The sequence below is a fragment of the Anoplopoma fimbria genome, chromosome 23 (assembly GCF_027596085.1).
Source record: "Anoplopoma fimbria isolate UVic2021 breed Golden Eagle Sablefish chromosome 23, Afim_UVic_2022, whole genome shotgun sequence".
Taxonomy (NCBI): Eukaryota; Metazoa; Chordata; class Actinopteri; order Perciformes; family Anoplopomatidae; genus Anoplopoma; species Anoplopoma fimbria.
The window spans coordinates 1,399,965-1,419,267 of NC_072471.1; the positions used below are offsets into that span (position 1 = coordinate 1,399,965).

Consider the following 19,303-nt stretch of genomic DNA (forward strand, 5'->3'; position numbering starts at 1 on the left):
ATTTATAATATTATTTAGAACATTTTCACCTCTTTACTTTGATGTCAGACAGCTCTTTCTGACGGGGAACTGAAGCCTTTACATCCATCTATGATCTTTTCTAACACACCAGACTCCATTCATAAAACCAGTGATTTAACCTCTCAGAACACAGGAGCTGCTGCTCTGCTGCTGCTCCTTCTGTCAGTTTTTGTTATTATGTGACTTTGGTGAATCTAAACTAACACTTTAAAACACTAACATCACGAAATAACAAGAAAACTCTAACAGAAGGAGGCAGCCGTAGAAAAAGAACTCCTGTGTTCTGTGAGCTTAAATCACTGGTTTTGTCAATGGAGTCTGGTGTCTCAGAAAAAGAACATAGATGGAAACACCAGCTTCAGTTCCCCGTCAGAAAGAGCTCTCCGACATCAAAGTAAAGAGGTGAAAGAATTCTAAATATTACGAACACACGGACTATGAAGAAGTACCTCAAACAACCAGACAGAAATATCACTGCTGTCCCTTTAAGAAGAACTTTAAATGTCTTACAGAACGTTTGTTTGGAGAAAAGACTCGAGTGTTTAAAGATAAAAATGAAAACCCGTCCTTCCACATTCTCTCATCACAAACTGTCCTCTGGGTTTGAAAACAGATAACATGTTTATATTTTTAGATAAATATGATGATTAATGGATGTTTATACAGTGTGCGTGTGTTTGTATGTTTTATCCCACCAAAATAAAAAGACAAAATAAATCTCTGCCGCCGTTTTCTGTCGTTAAAGTTCCTTCAGCTCTTTTATTCAGGACGTTTAAACACACAAACAGCGTCAGTGGTTTAGATCACTGCGTCTGTAGGAAACTACAGTGATTTTAGTGCTTTGAATCAAATTTAACTTCTCATCTTGATCATGAGATGCTTTTATTTTGAAGGGAACAGCGATTAAACCATTTAAATAGGATTTCCCATGCTCCTTAGCAGCAGAGGCAGCGCTGACTGAACACAGCAACAACAGTCGGGATTATTATTTTTTTTTTAGGATTTTAAAGCAACAGAGACTCAAATGTGTGTGTGAACATTATGTCTGCAAGCATGTGTGTGTGTGTGTGTGTGTGTGTGTGTGTGTGTGTGTGTGTGTGTGTGTGTGTGTGTGTGTGTGTGTGTGTGTGTGTGTGTGTGTGTTAGCCAGAGGAGCAGCATCCTCCGGCGGGCGTGGCTTGTGGTTCGTCGTCGACGATCTGGACGCCCCGCCTACTCGATGCTGATTGGCTGGCTCCGTTGCCCTTCAACCTCTCCTCGGCCTGAGCCGTCTCCATCATCCCTGAAACAAAGAGAAAGTTTAAACACCTTCAACACTTTAATCAAACTAAACTATAATTTATCTGATATTTAATACTTTAACTTAAATGTTTAAAGCCCCAATAATTCCATTCAATCAGTTTATCACAACCTAGTTTTTCAAATCTATTTTCCAAAAATAATAAAGGTAATAAAATAATAAAGATTATTTATTTAGGATATTTGATACAAAAAGAAGTCAAAAAAAGATGAAAAATACAAATAAAATGCAAAAGGACATTATAAATACAGTAGGATAATTAAAAAATAAGATTAATAGTAAATTAATAATAATTAATATTGTAGAATAAATATAGGTTGCAAACCCACCCTTTGGTTTTAATGCTAAGCTAAACTAGCTGGTTTCATCTGTTTCCATTATTTCTGCTAAACTAAGCTAGCTGTCTCCAGTCTTTATGCTAAGCTAGCTGTTTTTAGTTGTGATGCTCAGCTAAAGTAGCTATTTTTTAACCTTTATGCTAAGCTGTTTCTACCCGTTTCCGGTATTTAAATTAAGCTAAGCTAGCTATTTAAAATATTCATGCTAAGCTAAGCTAGCAGTTTTATCTGTTTGAAGTTGTTTTTGTGAATTCTTTTCTGCACAGTTGTTGTTTTGTGTAATGCACGTTGTAACAAAAAACAAAACAAGAACATTTGGTGCAAAAAATAAATTAGAAACATCTGATCTGATTAAAAAAAGAACCACATGTTCCTTTAAAGACTAAAAAGTTGTCACGGCGACCTTGTGAAAACATTAATGATGTTAATCATTTAACAAAACGTTCTTACTTTTACAGAGGTCCAGGAAAAGCTCCTCGATGCCTTTATTTAACTTGGCTGATGAGTGGTAATGTTTGGCTCCGACAGACTCCGCATAACTAAACACAGAAACACAGAGAGGAGACGTACTGAGCATGCTCAGAACACACCAGTGACATCATCATCATCATCATCATCATCATCAGTGTTTACCTCTCAGCCTCTTCCACTGAAACATGTCGGTCTTTGTCCAAATCTATTTTATTACCTGCAGAGAAAAGAAATAAATCAGATTCAGTTATTTTTGTTATTGATCAAATCAAGTTAAACATGATTCATTTAATTTTAATTTATTCATGATAGTTGTTGATCACATGTAACATAAAACAAAAAAAATGAAATCATCACAATTTTTTTTTTTATTTAATAGTTTTTATTTTTGGGTAAAGGGGAAAAATATATAATATATGATATTATTATTTAATATAATATTTTTCAACGGACAGATGAGAATAAAAAGTTTTAAATAAATTTGGTAGATCATTTATTAAAAACACACGTCCATCTAATTACACAGAATTGCAAATTTCCCCGCTGCGGGACTAATAAAGGATTATCTTATCTTATCTTAAACAGTCCTTTTATTTATTATTTTATTTATTTTAGGTGTTTTATTTCTGCATATGACGACCATAATCAAATTATAGTATAATAATTCTCAGAACTACTTTATTATTATTATTATTATTATTATTATTAACATGCGGCTTTAGAGAGACGGTGAAGCAGTTATTAGGACCAATTCAGAGGAAAACAAGAGATGAGGGTTTATTAATTGGAAATTTACTACTTTAATCTCAGAACATCTGAGTTTTTTCTAGTTTTTTTATCACTAACTTCAGAGAATATTTTAGTTTAATGTTCGGTAATTCATGACTTAAATCTTGGAGTTTCTGAGTTTTTATCTTAGATTATTACCCCCCTCATCCAGCTACATACTATATTTTTTCAACCTATAACAGCTTGTATAGAACATATGTTTTGAACATCTAAAAACAAACTGTTCATATAATTTAACATTTTAAACAGAGAAAACAAAACAGTTTAAAGATGCATTATTGTTTCACAGCTCAGATTAAATCGGAGCTTCTTCCTCATGTGATGCAACGCTTCATCAGAAACATTAAATCTTATTATCAAACATCAGAAACTGATCCAAACACATGATGAGCTCGACATCAACAACATAATCCAGTTTAGACACGGTGGGAAGAACTATAAATTCAGATTTAGTCGCTACGGCAACCAGACAAACTCATTTCCTTCTGTGACACGAAAACATCAAACGATTAAAAACCTTGTCGTAGATTCCTGTGTGAGTTTCATAAACGTCCGATTAACCGTTAAATATATCTGTTACTCAAACTGGACTTCCTGTGATGCAAAACTCTTTATGTTTTTTCACAAAGTAAAGTTCAAATACCCCATTATCAATTCATAATATCACATCTACTCCGATTTAAAACATATTTACAAATATTTTCCACGTCAGAAGTTTAACAGTTTTAACACTTTAAATGGAAACACACGACGTCTTCTGATCAAATATATTATTAGAGCCATTGTAAGTAAAAAATAAAATAAAAGAAAAAGTAGAGAGCCAGTGGAGGGGGTAATATTCAGAGCAGAAACTACAAATTTCCAAAATTAAATTGGTAAATTTACGAGAAATAAACCTGAATATTCTATGAGAGATTAAAAAAATTCTCTGAGAATTTTTTTTTAATTTGAGATTGTAAAATTATGAGAATTGGGATATTCTCTAAAATTTAAGTGAAAAAATTCTGAGAATAAATTGGTAAATTTATGAGAAAAATATGGATATTCTCTGACATTTAAGTAGTAAATTTACAAGAAAAATACTCAAATATTCTTTGAGTTTAACATGGAAAATTTAAGAGATACAACTCTGCTAGTCTTTTAGATTAAAGAGATCAAAGTGGTAAATTCACAAGAAAAGAATATGGATATTTTCTGAGATTAATGTGGTATATTTCAGAGAAATAAACCCTCACATCAGTCTGTTGTGTGAAGTCTCGTTACAGTCGGATGTTTATCATAACGAGATGATTCTGGTCTAAAATCACGAGTCGTTTCCTTTTTGATGAATCTGATTGTAAAATATAATTTGATTAAATCATCAGCAGGAATAAAACCCAGGAAACAGTTTTGTGTGATGAAGGTCGATCCAACGTGGCAAAGTGAATCAATGTTTCCATGACAACCACTGCTAGTGTTATGATTATGATTATCAGTCACATTTCTATTTCTATTACTGCTTTTATGATCATTATTATTCTATTAAATCCACTGCTGCTGTTATTATAAGTAGAAGTATATATTTTTTCTATTATTATTCTGCTATTACTTCTAATCATATTTATAATTTTTTAATATGGAACGACTTTGTTCTCATTTTATTATGTCGTTTATTCTGAACACATGAAATCTAATAACTTCTGTCCGTCCTCTGTTTCTCTCAAAAAGGTTTATTCACATTTTTCTCAATGTCAAAGTGTATTTTTGGAGAGTTTTTTCTTTTCCCATGCGAGGATCCAAGAACAGAGGATCATTTTCGGCTATACAAATTAAATTAAATTGATTGAATATGGGCTTTGACCAAATTAAAATAACATTTCCGGATTTTAATTTCTGTTTTTTTCCTCGTTTTTATTTTACAAATTTTACGACTTTGATCAGGAAGTTATTTTCTTTCCGGCTCCATAATGTATTTATTTTACCAACAATGACTATAATATTAATACTTGTGTGATCGACTATTTTACCTTTGAAAATAAAATGCAGAGGCAAGAAATTGGATGAAATCAGAGACGAAAAGATGTCGTTTTAAACTAAATAAACGGGATCAATAAAGTCTTATGATCGTATCATGTGATGAGAGCAAAAAACGTCTTTTATCTGAGAATCATGACACTGATTTGTTTTTAAGCTGTTTATCCAGAATAAGATTTAATCAATCTAAATAACAAAAATCATAAATAACTCAAACGTTCAGCTGAAGAAAAACTTTAATCAGTATTATTGATAACTTACCTACTATACATAAACAAATCTCGTTCCCCAACATTTTCCTCAACTCCTTCACCCAGTTCTTCACCTGCAAACACAGAGACAAACAATTATGTTTTTTACGTTAATTAACATTTTTATATCAGATAATTAGACATTTTAGAACACGGAAAAAAAGACATTTTGGCATTTTTACGTAAATAAATAATTTTAATAATTCATCAATTAACAAATTTGACGATTCAATTTCTGTAAATCGACAAATCAATGAGTCCAGAAATCCTTTTAGCTCTAAAAGTGTTTCACGAATAACTAATATAACTCTTACATTTTGAATCAATATGATACAGAAGAATCAATACTCATAAAAACAAAATATACTTTCTTCTGTACCATAGCTTGAAGAACATTTATCACATATATTTCATGCAAAAATATCCAAAACTTCTCGATGGAGTAAAGAAAGCTGGAAGAAGTACTCAGATCTTTTACAATAATAATAAAGTAATACTTTAGTGTAGAAATACTCTGTTAAAAGTAAAAGTCCTGCATTCAAAATGTTACTGATGTTACCAAATGTATCGGCATTAAAATATACTGAAAGTACCAAAAGGAAAAGTACTCATTATGCAGAATAATTTTTTTTTTAAATAACTATTATGGCTGTTTTGTTTTTTAATCAATGTTACCAAAAAATAATTACTAATAAAAATATAATACTTTTTCTGTACCATAGTTTAAAAAATATTTATCAGGATTATCCTGCAAAATGAAAATGTAAGAAGATATTTTACTTAAGTAGTAATACTACAGTGTAAAAATAGTAAAAATACTGCATTTAAAATAAGAAAAAATACAAATGTATCAGCATCAAAATATACTTTAAATAAGCAAAGTAAAAGTACTCATTATGCAGAATATATTACATTATAATAATATAATTATCAATGCATTGACGTAGCAGCTGGTAAAGGTGGACCTCATTTTTAATCACTTTAAATACTGCTGGTAGTTTAATCAGTAATAATACATCATAATTTATTAGTTGTTTATATTTGGTATTAATCTGAATTTGTAAAATGGAGTAAAAAGTACAACATGTGAAGTAGAAGTGCAATTAAAGTACCTCATTAGTGTACTAAATTACAGAACTTGAGCAAATAAAAATCAAATAAAAGTGATTTACTGTTTTAATGATGTTTTTCCGTAAATACTCGAACAGTAATATAAAGTGTGAGGTGACAGTAGCAGTACACGTTGCTGTCCGGTACCTTCTGAAAGGAGTCCTCGTCGGTGATGTCGTACACGAGTACGGCTCCGTTGGAGTCTCTGTAGTAGATCGGACCTAAAGCGTGAAAACGCTCCTGACCTGCTGTGTCCTGAAAAACACAAAAAACACAAAGTATAGTTAATACTTTATTCCGTAAACTTCATGTTAGAAGTATGAAAACATCAGAGACGGCGACTCTCACCCAAATGGCCAAGTTAACCCTCTTTCCTGTGATGTTGAGCTTCTTCGTGAGGAAGGACGCCTGAAGACGAAGAGGAGGAGGAAGAGGAAACAAAGTGATTAATATCAGCATGTTAGCATTGTTAGCACGTTAGCAACATCAGCATCAGAAACTAATCAATAAACTAACTGAAGGAGGACTTCTTGGCCGTTTCTCAATAAGTGAACTTCTCTGTACTTGTGTCCTCCTGAACTTGTGAAACGTCATCTAGCGGCCCAAGTTCTGTTCCAATACACAAGTTCATCCAGCCAAGTACGGTCCAGATACCCGGATGTGTCCTGCTCCGCCCATTATATCGGGGATGCATCGGAGTAGACTTGTGTGGACTTTGGACAGCCAAGTATCCCAGAATGCATTTCACCAGCAAACAAGAGACGACAGTAAGAGACGGCTCACATCTGTCAGTTATAACTGTCTAAATACTGCTGTTGTTGTGTAACGGAATTTAGTTTTAACATTTTTTTAAGCGAGAATGTAGTTGTTAAGACTTAAAATATGCGGTCGATTTATCCAGATAGAGCCTGTTTGAAAAAAGCGCCGACGTTTGTCGGAGATATGAGAGGACCAGAGAGAGAGATATATATATATATATATATATATATATATATATATATATATATATAGATATATATATATATATACCTATATATATATAGAGATATATATATATATATATATATATATATATATATATATATATATATATATATATATATATATATATATATATATATAGATATATATATATATATATCTCTATATATATATATATATATATATATATATATATGAGAGGTCCAGAGAGGAGACCGGGCGGTGGTGCTCATGCATCCCGCTGACAGCAGCCTGATCTCGGCTAGGCTCTCCAGATGTGCCGCTGGCTCCGGTGTCTCTGTGGTTGTGGTTGCAGATGTAACACAAAATATATACATATTAATATTTTCTAAATGAAAACGAAAAAAGGCAGGGTTGTGTTTTATATCATATTTCGTTTTATTGTCAATATATATGACTGAAGATAACCGGAGTAGGCGGGACCGACGAGCTGAGTTGGTGACGTCGTGACGTTGGTGACGTCATCAAGTTCGCTGCTGTTCCAATTGCAAAATGACGTCATGACGTACTGCGTCCTCCCGTCCTCGGGAGTTTGTACTCCCGAGTCGAACTATCCAAGTATGAACTTGCAAGTTTGCAAGTCCATACTTGACCATACTTGGTATTGAGAAACGGCCAATGTCTCCTCCTCCACACGGTCACATGATCACAGTGACCTTTGACCCCCACCACTGTTTGTTGGTCTGTCATTAGTGGAATCACACCTGAAGGATTAACATACTCCTGTACTTACATTTAATCTCTCCGGAGTGAAGTGACGCCTGAATAATGGAAATTATAATTTATATTCTATTTAGTGTGAAGCTGAAGCCTCAACATTTAAGGTTATTTTAATAAATCATAGAAAAGATAAGATTAAAGATAATCCTAAATTTAAAAAAATACAATAAAGTTCTATTCAAGCAATACATTTCAATGTATTATAAATTAATTATTGTGTAATTAAAGACATGAGACGTATGAAAAAGAATCCAATTTTTTTTGTATAATGTTTTGGTTCTCTGAGCTAATCAAATAATCATGAATTTGTTATGTTATTTTTAAATTAAATACATTTTGAAGGAAAAAAAACTGTCTTAAAATCAATGTAATTTAATGAGGTGTTGTTCTGCATGCTTACGTTTCTACATCTCATTTAAAAACATTCATTCACTTTAAACTCCAAACCTCCATCAACTAAACTATAATCATTCATCTCTTCTCATGCAGCCGAGCTCCCACAATGCACCTCTGCTCTGCAGGTCACATGTGTCTGAGCCCTGCAGATAAACAAGCATTCCGGAGCACGTGACTGTCCCTGAAGGGGTCCAACACATCATTCATCCCCTCCATCAACCGTCGTCATGGAGACGGTGGAGTTCACGCATTTTTGGTTTCAAATAATCAAATTCTTTAATTACGCCGGTCAATCCAAGTATCATATCATCATATTTAGTATTATATATTACTATACAAGTGTATTTTTCAGTTGAAGTCTTATTAAAGTACTTTCTACTCTGTTTCAGTCATCGCCACAATCCCTGTATCATCTTACTCCTGATTACTGAATAAATAAAAATATCACTGCAGTACACATAAAACCATTAACATCACACGTTTCATAATGTATTTATATATAAATATGTATTAAACTTATATATAAACACATATGTGTACTCATAACAACTCCTTACTGTTTATTCTATTCATTATATGAACACTATTGTGCACTTTCCTGCTTCTATTGCACGTCTGTTTAAATGCTAAACTCTTTTTACTAGTTTAATATAATCAACTTGAAGTATTTCAGTACTTCTATCAGTACACCGCAAAATACTACAGTATCTTGTCCAGCAGTACACAAACACCTGATTCTCCATCTTCATCTTGAAAACGAACAAAACATAAAAACGACAAATTTCTGGGTGAAGTTTTGCTTCAACACAAGCGTTCTAATCTCCCACACACGGCTGAGGTGTTTGAACGCATCGCCGGCTCACAGGACTACAACACAGTGAAGCTTTAAAGGAAACGATGCGTTCAGTGAGAGGATTCTGTAACCAGATCTCATCAGATAAACAGATGAAGCCACGACGATCCCAAACACAAAATCATTTCCCTTTCCCACAATAATAAAATCATATAACTCTTTATATCGATCGTTTTTAATGGTGGGGAATAAAAGGGCCATTGTAGGCACAAATAAATATTATAATTAAATAATTATGAAGCCAGGGGAGGAGGATAATATTCAGAGAAAAAAAGCAGAAATATACAAGAAAAAAAAAAGAATATGCTCCAAGATTTACGTATGAAAATTTAAGCAATAATATATATATATTTTTTTTAATCACAGGAACAAATCGCTTCACTTTGTAAAGTTAGATAAACCTGTATTTGTCTTTTTAAATATATTGTTTCTCGACTTTTGCAGTTTTTCAGCGTTATGCACCAAAACGCTGCGATAGATTCCTCGAGTGTGCAAACCTCAGTAAAACGACTTCCTTTCTACAAAGAAATAAAGAGAAATATGCAGAAAATCCTCATATTGAGGAGCTGAAATCAGGTTTGTTTACTGAAGCTGAGAGAGAGAGAGGAGAGAGTGAGCACCTGAAAGAGATGTAGTACAGTAAAAAGTACCTCTGAGATGTAGTACAGTAAAAAGTACCTCTGACATGTAGTACAGTAAAAAGTACCTCTTGAGATGTAGTACAGTAAAAAGTACCTCTGAGATGTAGTACAGTAAAAAGTACCTCTGAGATGTAGTACAGTAAAAAGTACCTCTGAGATGTAGTACAGTAAAAAGTACCTCTGAGATGTAGTACAGTAAAAAGTACAATAAAAAGTACCTCTTAGATGTAGTACAGTAAAAAGTACCTCTGAGATGTAAAAAGTGAGATGTAGTACAAAAAGTACCTCTGACATGTAGTACAGTAAAAAGTAGATAGTACAGTAAAAAGTACCTCTGAGATGTAGTACAGTAAAAAGTACCTCTTAGATGTAGTACAGTAAAAAGTACCTCTGACATGTAGTACAGTAAAAAGTACCTCTGACATGTAGTACAGTAAAAAGTACCTCTGACATGTAGTACAGTAAAAAGTACCTCTGAGATGTAGTACAGTAAAAAGTACCTCTTAGATGTAGTACAGTAAAAAGTACCTCTGAGATGTAGTACAGTAAAAAGTACCTACCTGACATGTAGTACAGTAAAAAGTACCCCTTAGATGTAGTACAGTAAAAAGTACCTCTTAGTTGTAGTACAGTAAAAAGTACCTCTGACATGTAGTACAGTAAAAAGTACCTGAGATGTAGTACAGTAAAAAGTACCTCTGACATGTAGTACAGTAAAAAGTACCTCTGACATGTAGTACAGTAAAAAGTACCTCTGAGATGTAGTACAGTAAAAAGTACCTCTGACATGTAGTACAGTAAAAAGTACCTCTGACATGTAGTACAGTAAAAAGTACCTCTGACATGTAGTACAGTAAAAAGTACCTCTGACATGTAGTACAGTAAAAAGTACCTCTGATGATGTAGTGGTTGTAGTAAAAAGTACCTCTGTAGTATGTAAAAAGTACCTCTGAGATGTAGTACAGTAAAAAGTATGTAGTACCTCTTGACATGTAGTACAGTAAAAAGTACCTGAGATGTAGTACAGTAAAAAGTACCTCTGAGATGTAGTACAGTAAAAAGTACCTCTGAGATGTAGTACAGTAAAAAGTACCTCTGAGATGTAAAAAGTACCTCTGAGATGTAGTATAGTAAAAAGTACCTCTGACATGTAGTACAGTAAAAAGTACCTCTTAGATGTAGTACAGTAAAAAGTACCTCTGAGATGTAGTACAGTAAAAAGTACCTCTGAGATGTAAAAAGTACCTCTGACATGTAAAAAGTACCTCTTAGTTGTCATACAGTATATATAAATACCCACATGTAGTACTAGTACCTTGATTACACAGTAAACACTTTGATTCATGCACTTCCGGTTTCAGACATAACCCCGCCCCCCCGTGACAGCAGCACAAGCCACGCCCACTCCTCCCAATGGATGCTAACAGAGGCTAACCAGCCAGCTAACTAGCCTCCATTAGCCTCTGTTAGCATCCATTAGCCTCTGCTAGACTCCATTAGCATCCATTAGCATCCATTAGCCTCTGTTAGCCTCCATTAGCATCCATTAGCCTCTGTTAGCATCCATTAGCCTCTGTTAGCATCCATTAGCCTCCATTAGCCTCCGTTAGCCTCCGTTAGCTCACCTGCAGCGTGGTGATGTGTTTGTCGTTGAACTTGTTCTCGCAGTATCGCAGAACCAGAGACGTCTTCCCGACGCAGCCCTCCCCCAGCAGCACCACCTTGAACGAGTAGGTCCTGCCGGCCGCCGCCATGGCTGCTAACGTGAAGCTAACGCGGAGCTAACGCGGAGCTAATGCTAACCCTGCGTAGCTCACATCGACTTCCGCCTTCCAGAAAACGAGCTAAAACCAGGACTTTAACAGCTGGACAGCAGCCAGAGCCGACTGTTCTCAGTCAGCAGCGACAGGTGGGACGACACGGGCTCGGCCAGCGGGATACTTCCGCTTTCTACCTGCCGCAGATGTCTGTTTTCCTCCCCGGAATAATGGCGTCTCTGTCGGCTACAGGTTAGCCGGCTAGCTACAGCGAAGATCGTGTACGGCCGCGAAGATGCTTCACTACGCAGCCGACGTCCCACCCTGCTCTAAATATGTTTGCTGAATTAAACTCTTTTTATTCATTTAATTTAACCAGATTTATAATTAATACTATAACTGTAATTTATTATATTTATTTATATTATTATTCTTATTTATTTATTGTTACTTATTTACTTATTTAATTTGTTTTTTTCTACTATGTACATTGTTTGCATTATATGAAAAAAGTACCTCTTAGATGTAGTACAGTAAAAAGTTTAGATTTGGCTTTAAAAAGTACCTCTTAGAAACCAGACTTAGATGTAGTACTAATTAATACTATAAAATTTTCATTTGGCTTTCTGAAAAACTGAAACCAGACTTCTAATTAATACTATAACTGTAATTATTCTGTCTGTATTTATATATTTTTTTTTATTTATTGTTACTTATTTACTTATTTAAAATACTTTGTTTGTTTTTTTCTACTATGTACATTGTTTGCATTATATCTATGCTGCTGTAATCCTGTAAATGTGCCCGCTGCGGGACTAATAAAGGACTATTTTATCTTATTTTATCTTATTTTATCTTATTTTATCTTATTTTATCTTAATCTTCTGTTTACTTCAGTGTTAGGACTCTGGTTCTCTGAACTCGCAGCAGAGTGAGCGCTCTGTCGTTGTTGCTCCTCTCTGCAGCATCACATGATTCTGCTGGGGGTTTCTCATGTTGGCTCATCAAACAAACAGACAGAAAAACACAGAAAATAATCATTTATTTTCATTTACTTTCATTTATTTTCATTTATTTTCATTCTGTGTGAACTCAAAAGGCATTCTGGGATTCTCCTGTGACGTTAAATGCATTTTCTGCATCTTTTTCTGTCTTTTATTAGAGTTTAAAGGTTGCATCCTTCTCACATTTCCCTAAAAGAGATACAAATAGTTTAGAGTTTAAGTCTCACATGTTTTTTTTATTCATAAAGTCCATATTTTAATGGATATTGAACAGAAGAGATGTACACAACACATCACGGGCGGAGGTCACGACCCTAAATGACCCTCAACACATCAACGCAAATGTCTCTAAAGTGTTTTATTTTCTATTTTATGTATTTATTAATGGCCTTAAAGTAGTCATTAAAGTATTTTAAATGTGTTGAGTCCTGCTGCCATCATCCACCATGTGTTTTACATGTATAATATAAACTACAGACATATTGCTGACCCCCTGAAACACACAGAACATGACCTCTATGTCTTTATTTTACTAATCTGTTATTTCCAAACAATTTCCCAATAGCTTCCTGTAAATTACTTTTATTAGAAAAAGAAAACAGTTGAATAAAATGGCTTTCAGGAGTTTTTCAGTCAGTGCCCAGCTGATCAGCTGTACAGTGAATTACTGTGAAATGTAAAATTACATTTACAACCAGTTGCCACATAATGAACCTGAGAATAAGAAGATGAGGTATTAAAACACATCATTCATCATGGTGAATAGAGTAAATAATTCAACTTTTATTAGTAACAGAGTATTTTTACACAGATGTAGTACAGTAAAAAATAAGTACTTCTTAGATGTCGTACAGTTAAAAAGTACCTCTTAGATGTAAAAAGTTCCTTTTTTTTCACTGTACTACATCTCAGCGGTACTTTTAAGTAAAATATATGAGTACTTCTTCCACCTTTAACCTCTAGAGCTTCTTCAAGGAGTCTGAGTTGCTTTATTGTCTTAAATATCACATCACACACATGTAGAATAACTGGTTTTCCTGTTTGTGTGGCTGCAGTTCAACCAACCGGCCGCTAGAGGTCAGAGTCTGACTGAGAAATGAGCAGCAGGAAAACAGTGAAACATGAAGAAGAAATCAGTGCCTCTGAAAATAAAACCTAACCAGCAATAATGACAAATATTTATACACGTCATGTGTCAAATATATATTTTCTCAACTGTAAAATACTTTTATATCACTTACATTTAAGTCACACATAGAGTCGGTCCTTAAGTTTACAGAAGTTCAGTTATTTTATTATATTTATGATACTTCATGTATTTTTTACCACTCAAACTAATTATTTTAAGCCTTTTGATTGTTTTTAGATATTTGCTTAGCTGTGTTTTGAGCTGATGCATAAAAGTGGTCTTAACATAAACAGAGTTTATAAGGGAGCTTTAGAGGTTAGAGGCTGTTTCAAGTCTTTATGCTCAGCACAGCTGGAACAATTAGTTGATAAACAACTATTTTGATGATTTATTAATATGTATTTTTTTAAGGCAGAAATAGTGAAAAAAATCCAATATTCTGTTATTTCAGCCTCAAGAAATGGGTTGTTTTTCGGGTGTTTGGACAAAACAAGATATTTGACCTTTATTATGGAAACTTTTTGATTTCATAGACTAAACGATTACTTTAACTAAACTTTACCTTTAGATTAATAGATGATTAAACTACAGGTAAACTAAGCGTCATGAGAGTGGTGTTAATCTGAACATGTCATAAAACATTCAATGGATTTGTTTAAATAAAGTCTGGTCGTAGTGAGATTGCTCCATAATGTCAACAGTTGCGTCACTGCTTTAGTGCCAGTGTGTGTGTGTGTGTGTGTGTGTGTGTGTGTGTGTGTGTGTGTGTGTGTGTGTGTGTGTGTGTGTGTGTGTGTGTGTGTGTGTGTGTGTGTGATAACCATCTTCATATCTCTCTTATAGTATCAATCATTAACCAGAGCTCAGCGTTTGTGTTCATGAATGAAGCTACAGGGTGCCTCTAAAGGTTCCTCAGAGCTTCTTTAGCCTCTTTTAGCTCCTTGTTTTGGTTCCTTCTGTGTTTAATTACAGTTTTATAAATAATTTCTTTACTAATACGCTTTAAAACGCGTCACGTACCAACCAGTCAGGTCACCAGGAAAATATATTATATATTAGCATTGTAAGTTTCTACCTGTTTGTATTCAGTCAGAGCAATTGACTTAATTATTCATGTTACGTGACGTATAAACGAGTATAAAGAGTGAGAAGGTGAACTGAAGGCTGGCGGTCGACGGATTAAACACGCAGACTTTCACCCAGGAGACCGTTGTGACTTAACGTTTATACGGTAGCACAACAAGAGAACGTACGTAAGGTTTTCATACGGAACAATCGTTAGGTATTGCTACGTTGTCATGCTACTTATTACTAGTCTACCTTGTTGCTACGCTACATTATTACCACAAACCACGATGTTTCTTCTAAACTAAACCAGTAGATTTTCATTTCTCAACGTTAACGACTTGCCAGTGTGCGTTTCTGCGAGCGTGATACGAGGTTGATAAGAAACGTATTCATGAAAAACATATTCTTGGGTCAGAAACATCAACATTCAACATCCGTAGTTTTCAGAAACAAACAATGTTAATATTTGGAAGGTTTAACTGCAGAATTTAACAGCTGCTTTAAACAACAAGGTCAGAAACATCATTAATCCGACATAATGAGTGTTTTTACTTTTCACACTTGAACATTTAGCCATGAATCCTTTAACTTGTGGAGTATTTTCACAGTGTGGTATTCGGTTCAAATACTGCTTCCATCACAACAGTATTTAAATAAATCATTAATATTATTTACAATATCAGCAAGTTGAATTTATTTCATTAGATGTCAAAAAGTTAGATTTTATTTTGGTGATTAAGTTAATTCATTCATTTTATAATAATGTTTATATATATATATTAATACATTTTTTCCCGCTTTCTTTTCTTATTTTTGAAGAATTTGAAGGAAATCAACACACACATGGTGAAATCAAACAACGATGAAAGATTCTCTTGGAATGTTGTCCGAGCATAAACACATAAAATAAAATATAATAAAATAAAATATAACAAATGTGGGATGAATTTAAAATGACAGAGAATGCTTACTGAGCAAATAAATCACAATCTTCAATATTTATTTTTATGGATTCTCAGAGTTCTTGTTTATTTTTGACAGACAGAGAGAGAGACAGAGAGAGAGAGAGAGAGAGAGAGAGAGACAGACAGAGAGAGAGACAGAGACAGACAGACAGAGAGAGAGACAGACAGAGAGACAGACAGACAGACAGACAGAGACAGACAGACAGACAGACAGACAGACAGACAGACAGAGAGAGACAGACAGACAGAGACAGACAGACAGAGAGAGAGACAGACAGAGAGAGACAGACAGACAGACAGACAGACAGACAGAGAGAGAGACAGACAGACAGAGAGACAGACAGACAGACAGTAGACCAGAGATAAGACAAGTAAACAGGAGACAGACAGACACAGACAGAGTAGACAGACAGAGAGAGAGACAGAGACAGAGAGACAGACAGACAGACAGACAGACAGACAGACAGACAGTAGACCATATAAAAGTAAACGGAGCTGACACACAGTTGTAGTGAGTGGAGGGACTCACACACACACACTCTCTCTCTCTCTCTCTCTCTAGTAGTAGTCTCTCTCTCTCTCTCTCTCTCTCTCAGTAGTAGTCTCTCTCTCTCTCAGTAGTAGTCTCTCTCTCTCTCTGTGTCTCTAGTAGTCTCTCTCTCTCTCTCTCTCAGTAGTAGTCTCTCTCTCTCTCTCTCAGTAGTCTCTCTCTCTCTCTCTCTCTCTCAGTAGTAGTCTCTCTCTCTCTCTCTCTCTCAGTAGTAGTCTCTCTCTCTCTCTCTCTCTAGTAGTAGTAGTCTCTCTCTCTCTCTGTCTCTAGTAGTCTCTCTCTCTCAGTAGTAGTCTCTCTCTCTCTCTCAGTAGTAGTCTCTCTCTCTCTCTCTGTCTCTAGTAGTCTCTCTCTCTCTCTCTCAGTAGTAGTCTCTCTCTCTCTCTCTCAGTAGTAGTCTCTCTCTCTCTCTCTCTCTCTCTCTCTCTCAGTAGTAGTAGTCTCTCTCTCTCTCTCTCTCAGTAGTAGTCTCTCTCTCTCTCTCTGTAGTAGTCTCTCTCTCTCTCTCTCTCTCAGTAGTAGTCTCTCTCTCAGTAGTAGTCTCTCTCAGTAGTAGTAGTCTCTCTCTCTCTCTCTCTCTAGTAGTAGTCTCTCTCTCTCTCTGTCTCTCTAGTAGTCTCTCTCTCTCTCTCTCAGTAGTAGTCTCTCTCTCTCTCTCTCTCTCAGTAGTAGTAGTCTCTCTCTCTCTCTCTCTCTCAGTAGTAGTCTCTCTCTCTCTCTCTCTCTCTCTCTCTCAGTAGTAGTCTCTCTCTCTCTCTCTCTAGTAGTCTCTCTCTCTCTCTCTCTCTCAGTCAGTCTGCATAAAGACTTTCAGACTTCAACTCAAACGTTTCTATTTGGACTTTTTTATTTTTATTTCAGTTTTATATTCTTTTAATCCAGATCCGGATCCAAAGCTGCAACTTTGTGTTTTTTTTTAAATTATTATTTTATTATTATAATTTTTTTTTTAATTTTATTTTTTTTTTCCTGGATCTGAAACCCTCCACATGCCGGGTTTCGTGTTTTTGCTGGCCGCGTTTGCGCTCCTCTCGGCCGGGTGTAGGAGCAGCTCCTTGGCGGTGGAGCAGAGGACCGGGAGCAGCTCCGCGGTGCCCCGGGCAGAGAGCTCCGGGGACGGGGACGCAGCGGCGGCTCGGCCGGGCTGCCCGGACCGCTGCCGGTGCCAGGTGGACGGACTGCTGCACCGGGTGGACTGCTCCGACCTGGGGCTCTGCGCGCTCCCGAGCAACCTGAGCGTGTTCACGTCATACCTGTGAGTGTGTGTGTGTGTGTGTGTGTGTGTGTGTGTGTGTGTGTGTGTGTGTGTGTGTGTGTGTGTGTGTGTGTGTGTGTGTGTGAGAAGCGTGTGCGGTGCACCTGTCCGCTCTGACGTCATGTTCTGTTGTTGAGGTGAAGAACATAAAAAGAGAAAATGCTGCAAAAAAGTTTTGAAAGAAAGAGTCTGAAGGCTTCTTGGAGGTTTGAGAACTTCTAGAGGAGTGCAACGGGTTCTCCGAGAGGTCTGGAGGTGTCTTGAGGAAGAAATGCATGTTCTTAAAGAGGTTCCACAGGCTCAATGTGTTATCTAGAACATTTCATAAGTTTTTAAGATTCCTGAAGCACTTAAAGTTCCATAAAGATGTGTTATCTAGAACTGAAGTTCTTAAGAGGTTCCAGTGGTTCTTGTAGAGGCTCAATGTGTTATCTAGAACATTTCAGAAGTTCTTAAGAGGTTCCAGTGGTTCTTGGGAAGTTCTCCGCTCTTCTCCTTGAAGAGGTTTTCTTGAGGAAGAAATGCATGTTCTTAAAGAGGTTCCACTTTTTTCTTGAGAATGTTTTCAGGTGTCTTCATTGGAGACATCTTGAGGCAATCTAGTGTTGTAGGAGTTATTTTAGAAGTTCCACAGGTTCTGGAGGGGGCTCAATAATTTCTTTAGAACGTTTTGGCCTTTCTTAAAGCGTTACTTTGAGGATTGAAGAGGTTCCACTGGTTCTTGCAGAGGCTCAATGTGTTATCTAGAACATTTCAGAAGTTCTTAAGATTCCTGAAGCACTTAAGAGGTTCCACTGGTTCTTGTAGAGGCTCAATATGTTATCTAGAACATTTCAGAAGTTCTTAAGAGGTTCCACTGGTTCATGAAGAGGCTCAATGTGTTATCTAGAACATTTCAGAAGTTCTTAAGAGGTTCCACTGGTTCTTGGGAAGTTCTCTCCTCCTTGAAGAGGTTTTCTTGAGGAAGAAATGCATGTTCTTAAAGAGGTTCCACTTTTTCTTGAGAATGTTTTCAGGTGTCTTCGTTGGAGACATCTTGAGGCAATCTAGTGTTAGGGGCCGTTAAGAGTTCCAGAGGTTCTGAAGGAGGCTTGATGATTTCTTTAGAACATTTCAGAAGTTCTTAAAGAGGTTCCACTGGTTCTGGAAAGGCTTATTCCAGTTTTTTAGAAAGTTTTAAATGTTTCTGAGTAAATCCAGGGTTACAGCGGTTATTAAGAAGTAACGCTAGATCATTTCTTTAGCACATTTTTAGTTAGTTCTCAAAGAGGTTCCTTGAGCACTTAAGACGTTCCCACTGGTTCTTGAGAATGTTTCATGTGTCACCTTGAAGAAATCTTGAGTAAATCCAGCGTTACAGGGGTCGTTAAGAGGTTCTGCGGTACACTAGATCATTTCTTTAGCATGTTTCAGATGTTTTTTAAATGGTTCCTTGAGCACTTAAGAGGTTCCAGTGGTTCTTCGTTTCAGATGTCCTCGTTGAAGACATCGTGAGGCAGTTAAGTGTGACAGGGGTTGATAAAAGGTTCCAGAGGTTCTGAAGGATGCTTGATCATTTCTTTGGCACATTTCAGGAGTTCTCAAAGAGGTTCCAGAGGTTCTTAAGGAGATCTCCGATGTCTTCATTGAAGAGATTTCATGGTTAAGAAGTTTCTCAGAAGAGGCTCAGC

General features: G+C 35.7%; 2 protein-coding genes across 2 annotated transcripts in view; one reads left to right on the forward strand and one right to left on the reverse strand.

Moving 5' to 3' along the window:
• Positions 1–750: 750 nt before the first annotated feature.
• rab21 (RAB21, member RAS oncogene family) lies at positions 751–11,923 on the reverse strand. The gene is made up of 7 exons (XM_054624577.1): positions 11,531–11,923; positions 6,642–6,701; positions 6,441–6,548; positions 5,194–5,257; positions 2,293–2,347; positions 2,110–2,198; positions 751–1,303 (listed from the first exon to the last, which is right to left on the reverse strand). Exons 1-7 carry the CDS (start codon positions 11,657–11,659, stop codon positions 1,164–1,166), a joined length of 645 nt encoding a protein of 214 aa, XP_054480552.1. The 5' UTR covers positions 11,660–11,923; the 3' UTR covers positions 751–1,163.
• Positions 11,924–17,367: 5,444 nt separating this feature from the next.
• LOC129112809 (leucine-rich repeat-containing G-protein coupled receptor 5-like) overlaps positions 17,368–19,303 on the forward strand; it is a 35,772-nt gene continuing 33,836 nt past the window's right edge. Inside the window, 1 exon segment of the mRNA XM_054625043.1 lies at positions 17,368–17,633. Coding sequence (XP_054481018.1) covers positions 17,368–17,633 — 266 coding nt within the window.

Bases quoted from the DNA above. Each gene is read 5' to 3' on its own strand.
- rab21 (XM_054624577.1), bottom strand. From the start codon at position 11,659: ATGGCGGCGGCCGGCAGGACCTACTCGTTCAAGGTGGTGCTGCTGGGG. The intron at 6,702-11,530 runs GTGAGCTAACGG...CTTCGTCTTCAG, and splicing joins AACACATCACCACGCTGCAG to GCGTCCTTCCTCACGAAGAA. The intron at 6,549-6,641 runs GTGAGAGTCGCC...TGTGTTTTTCAG, and splicing joins GGGTTAACTTGGCCATTTGG to GACACAGCAGGTCAGGAGCG.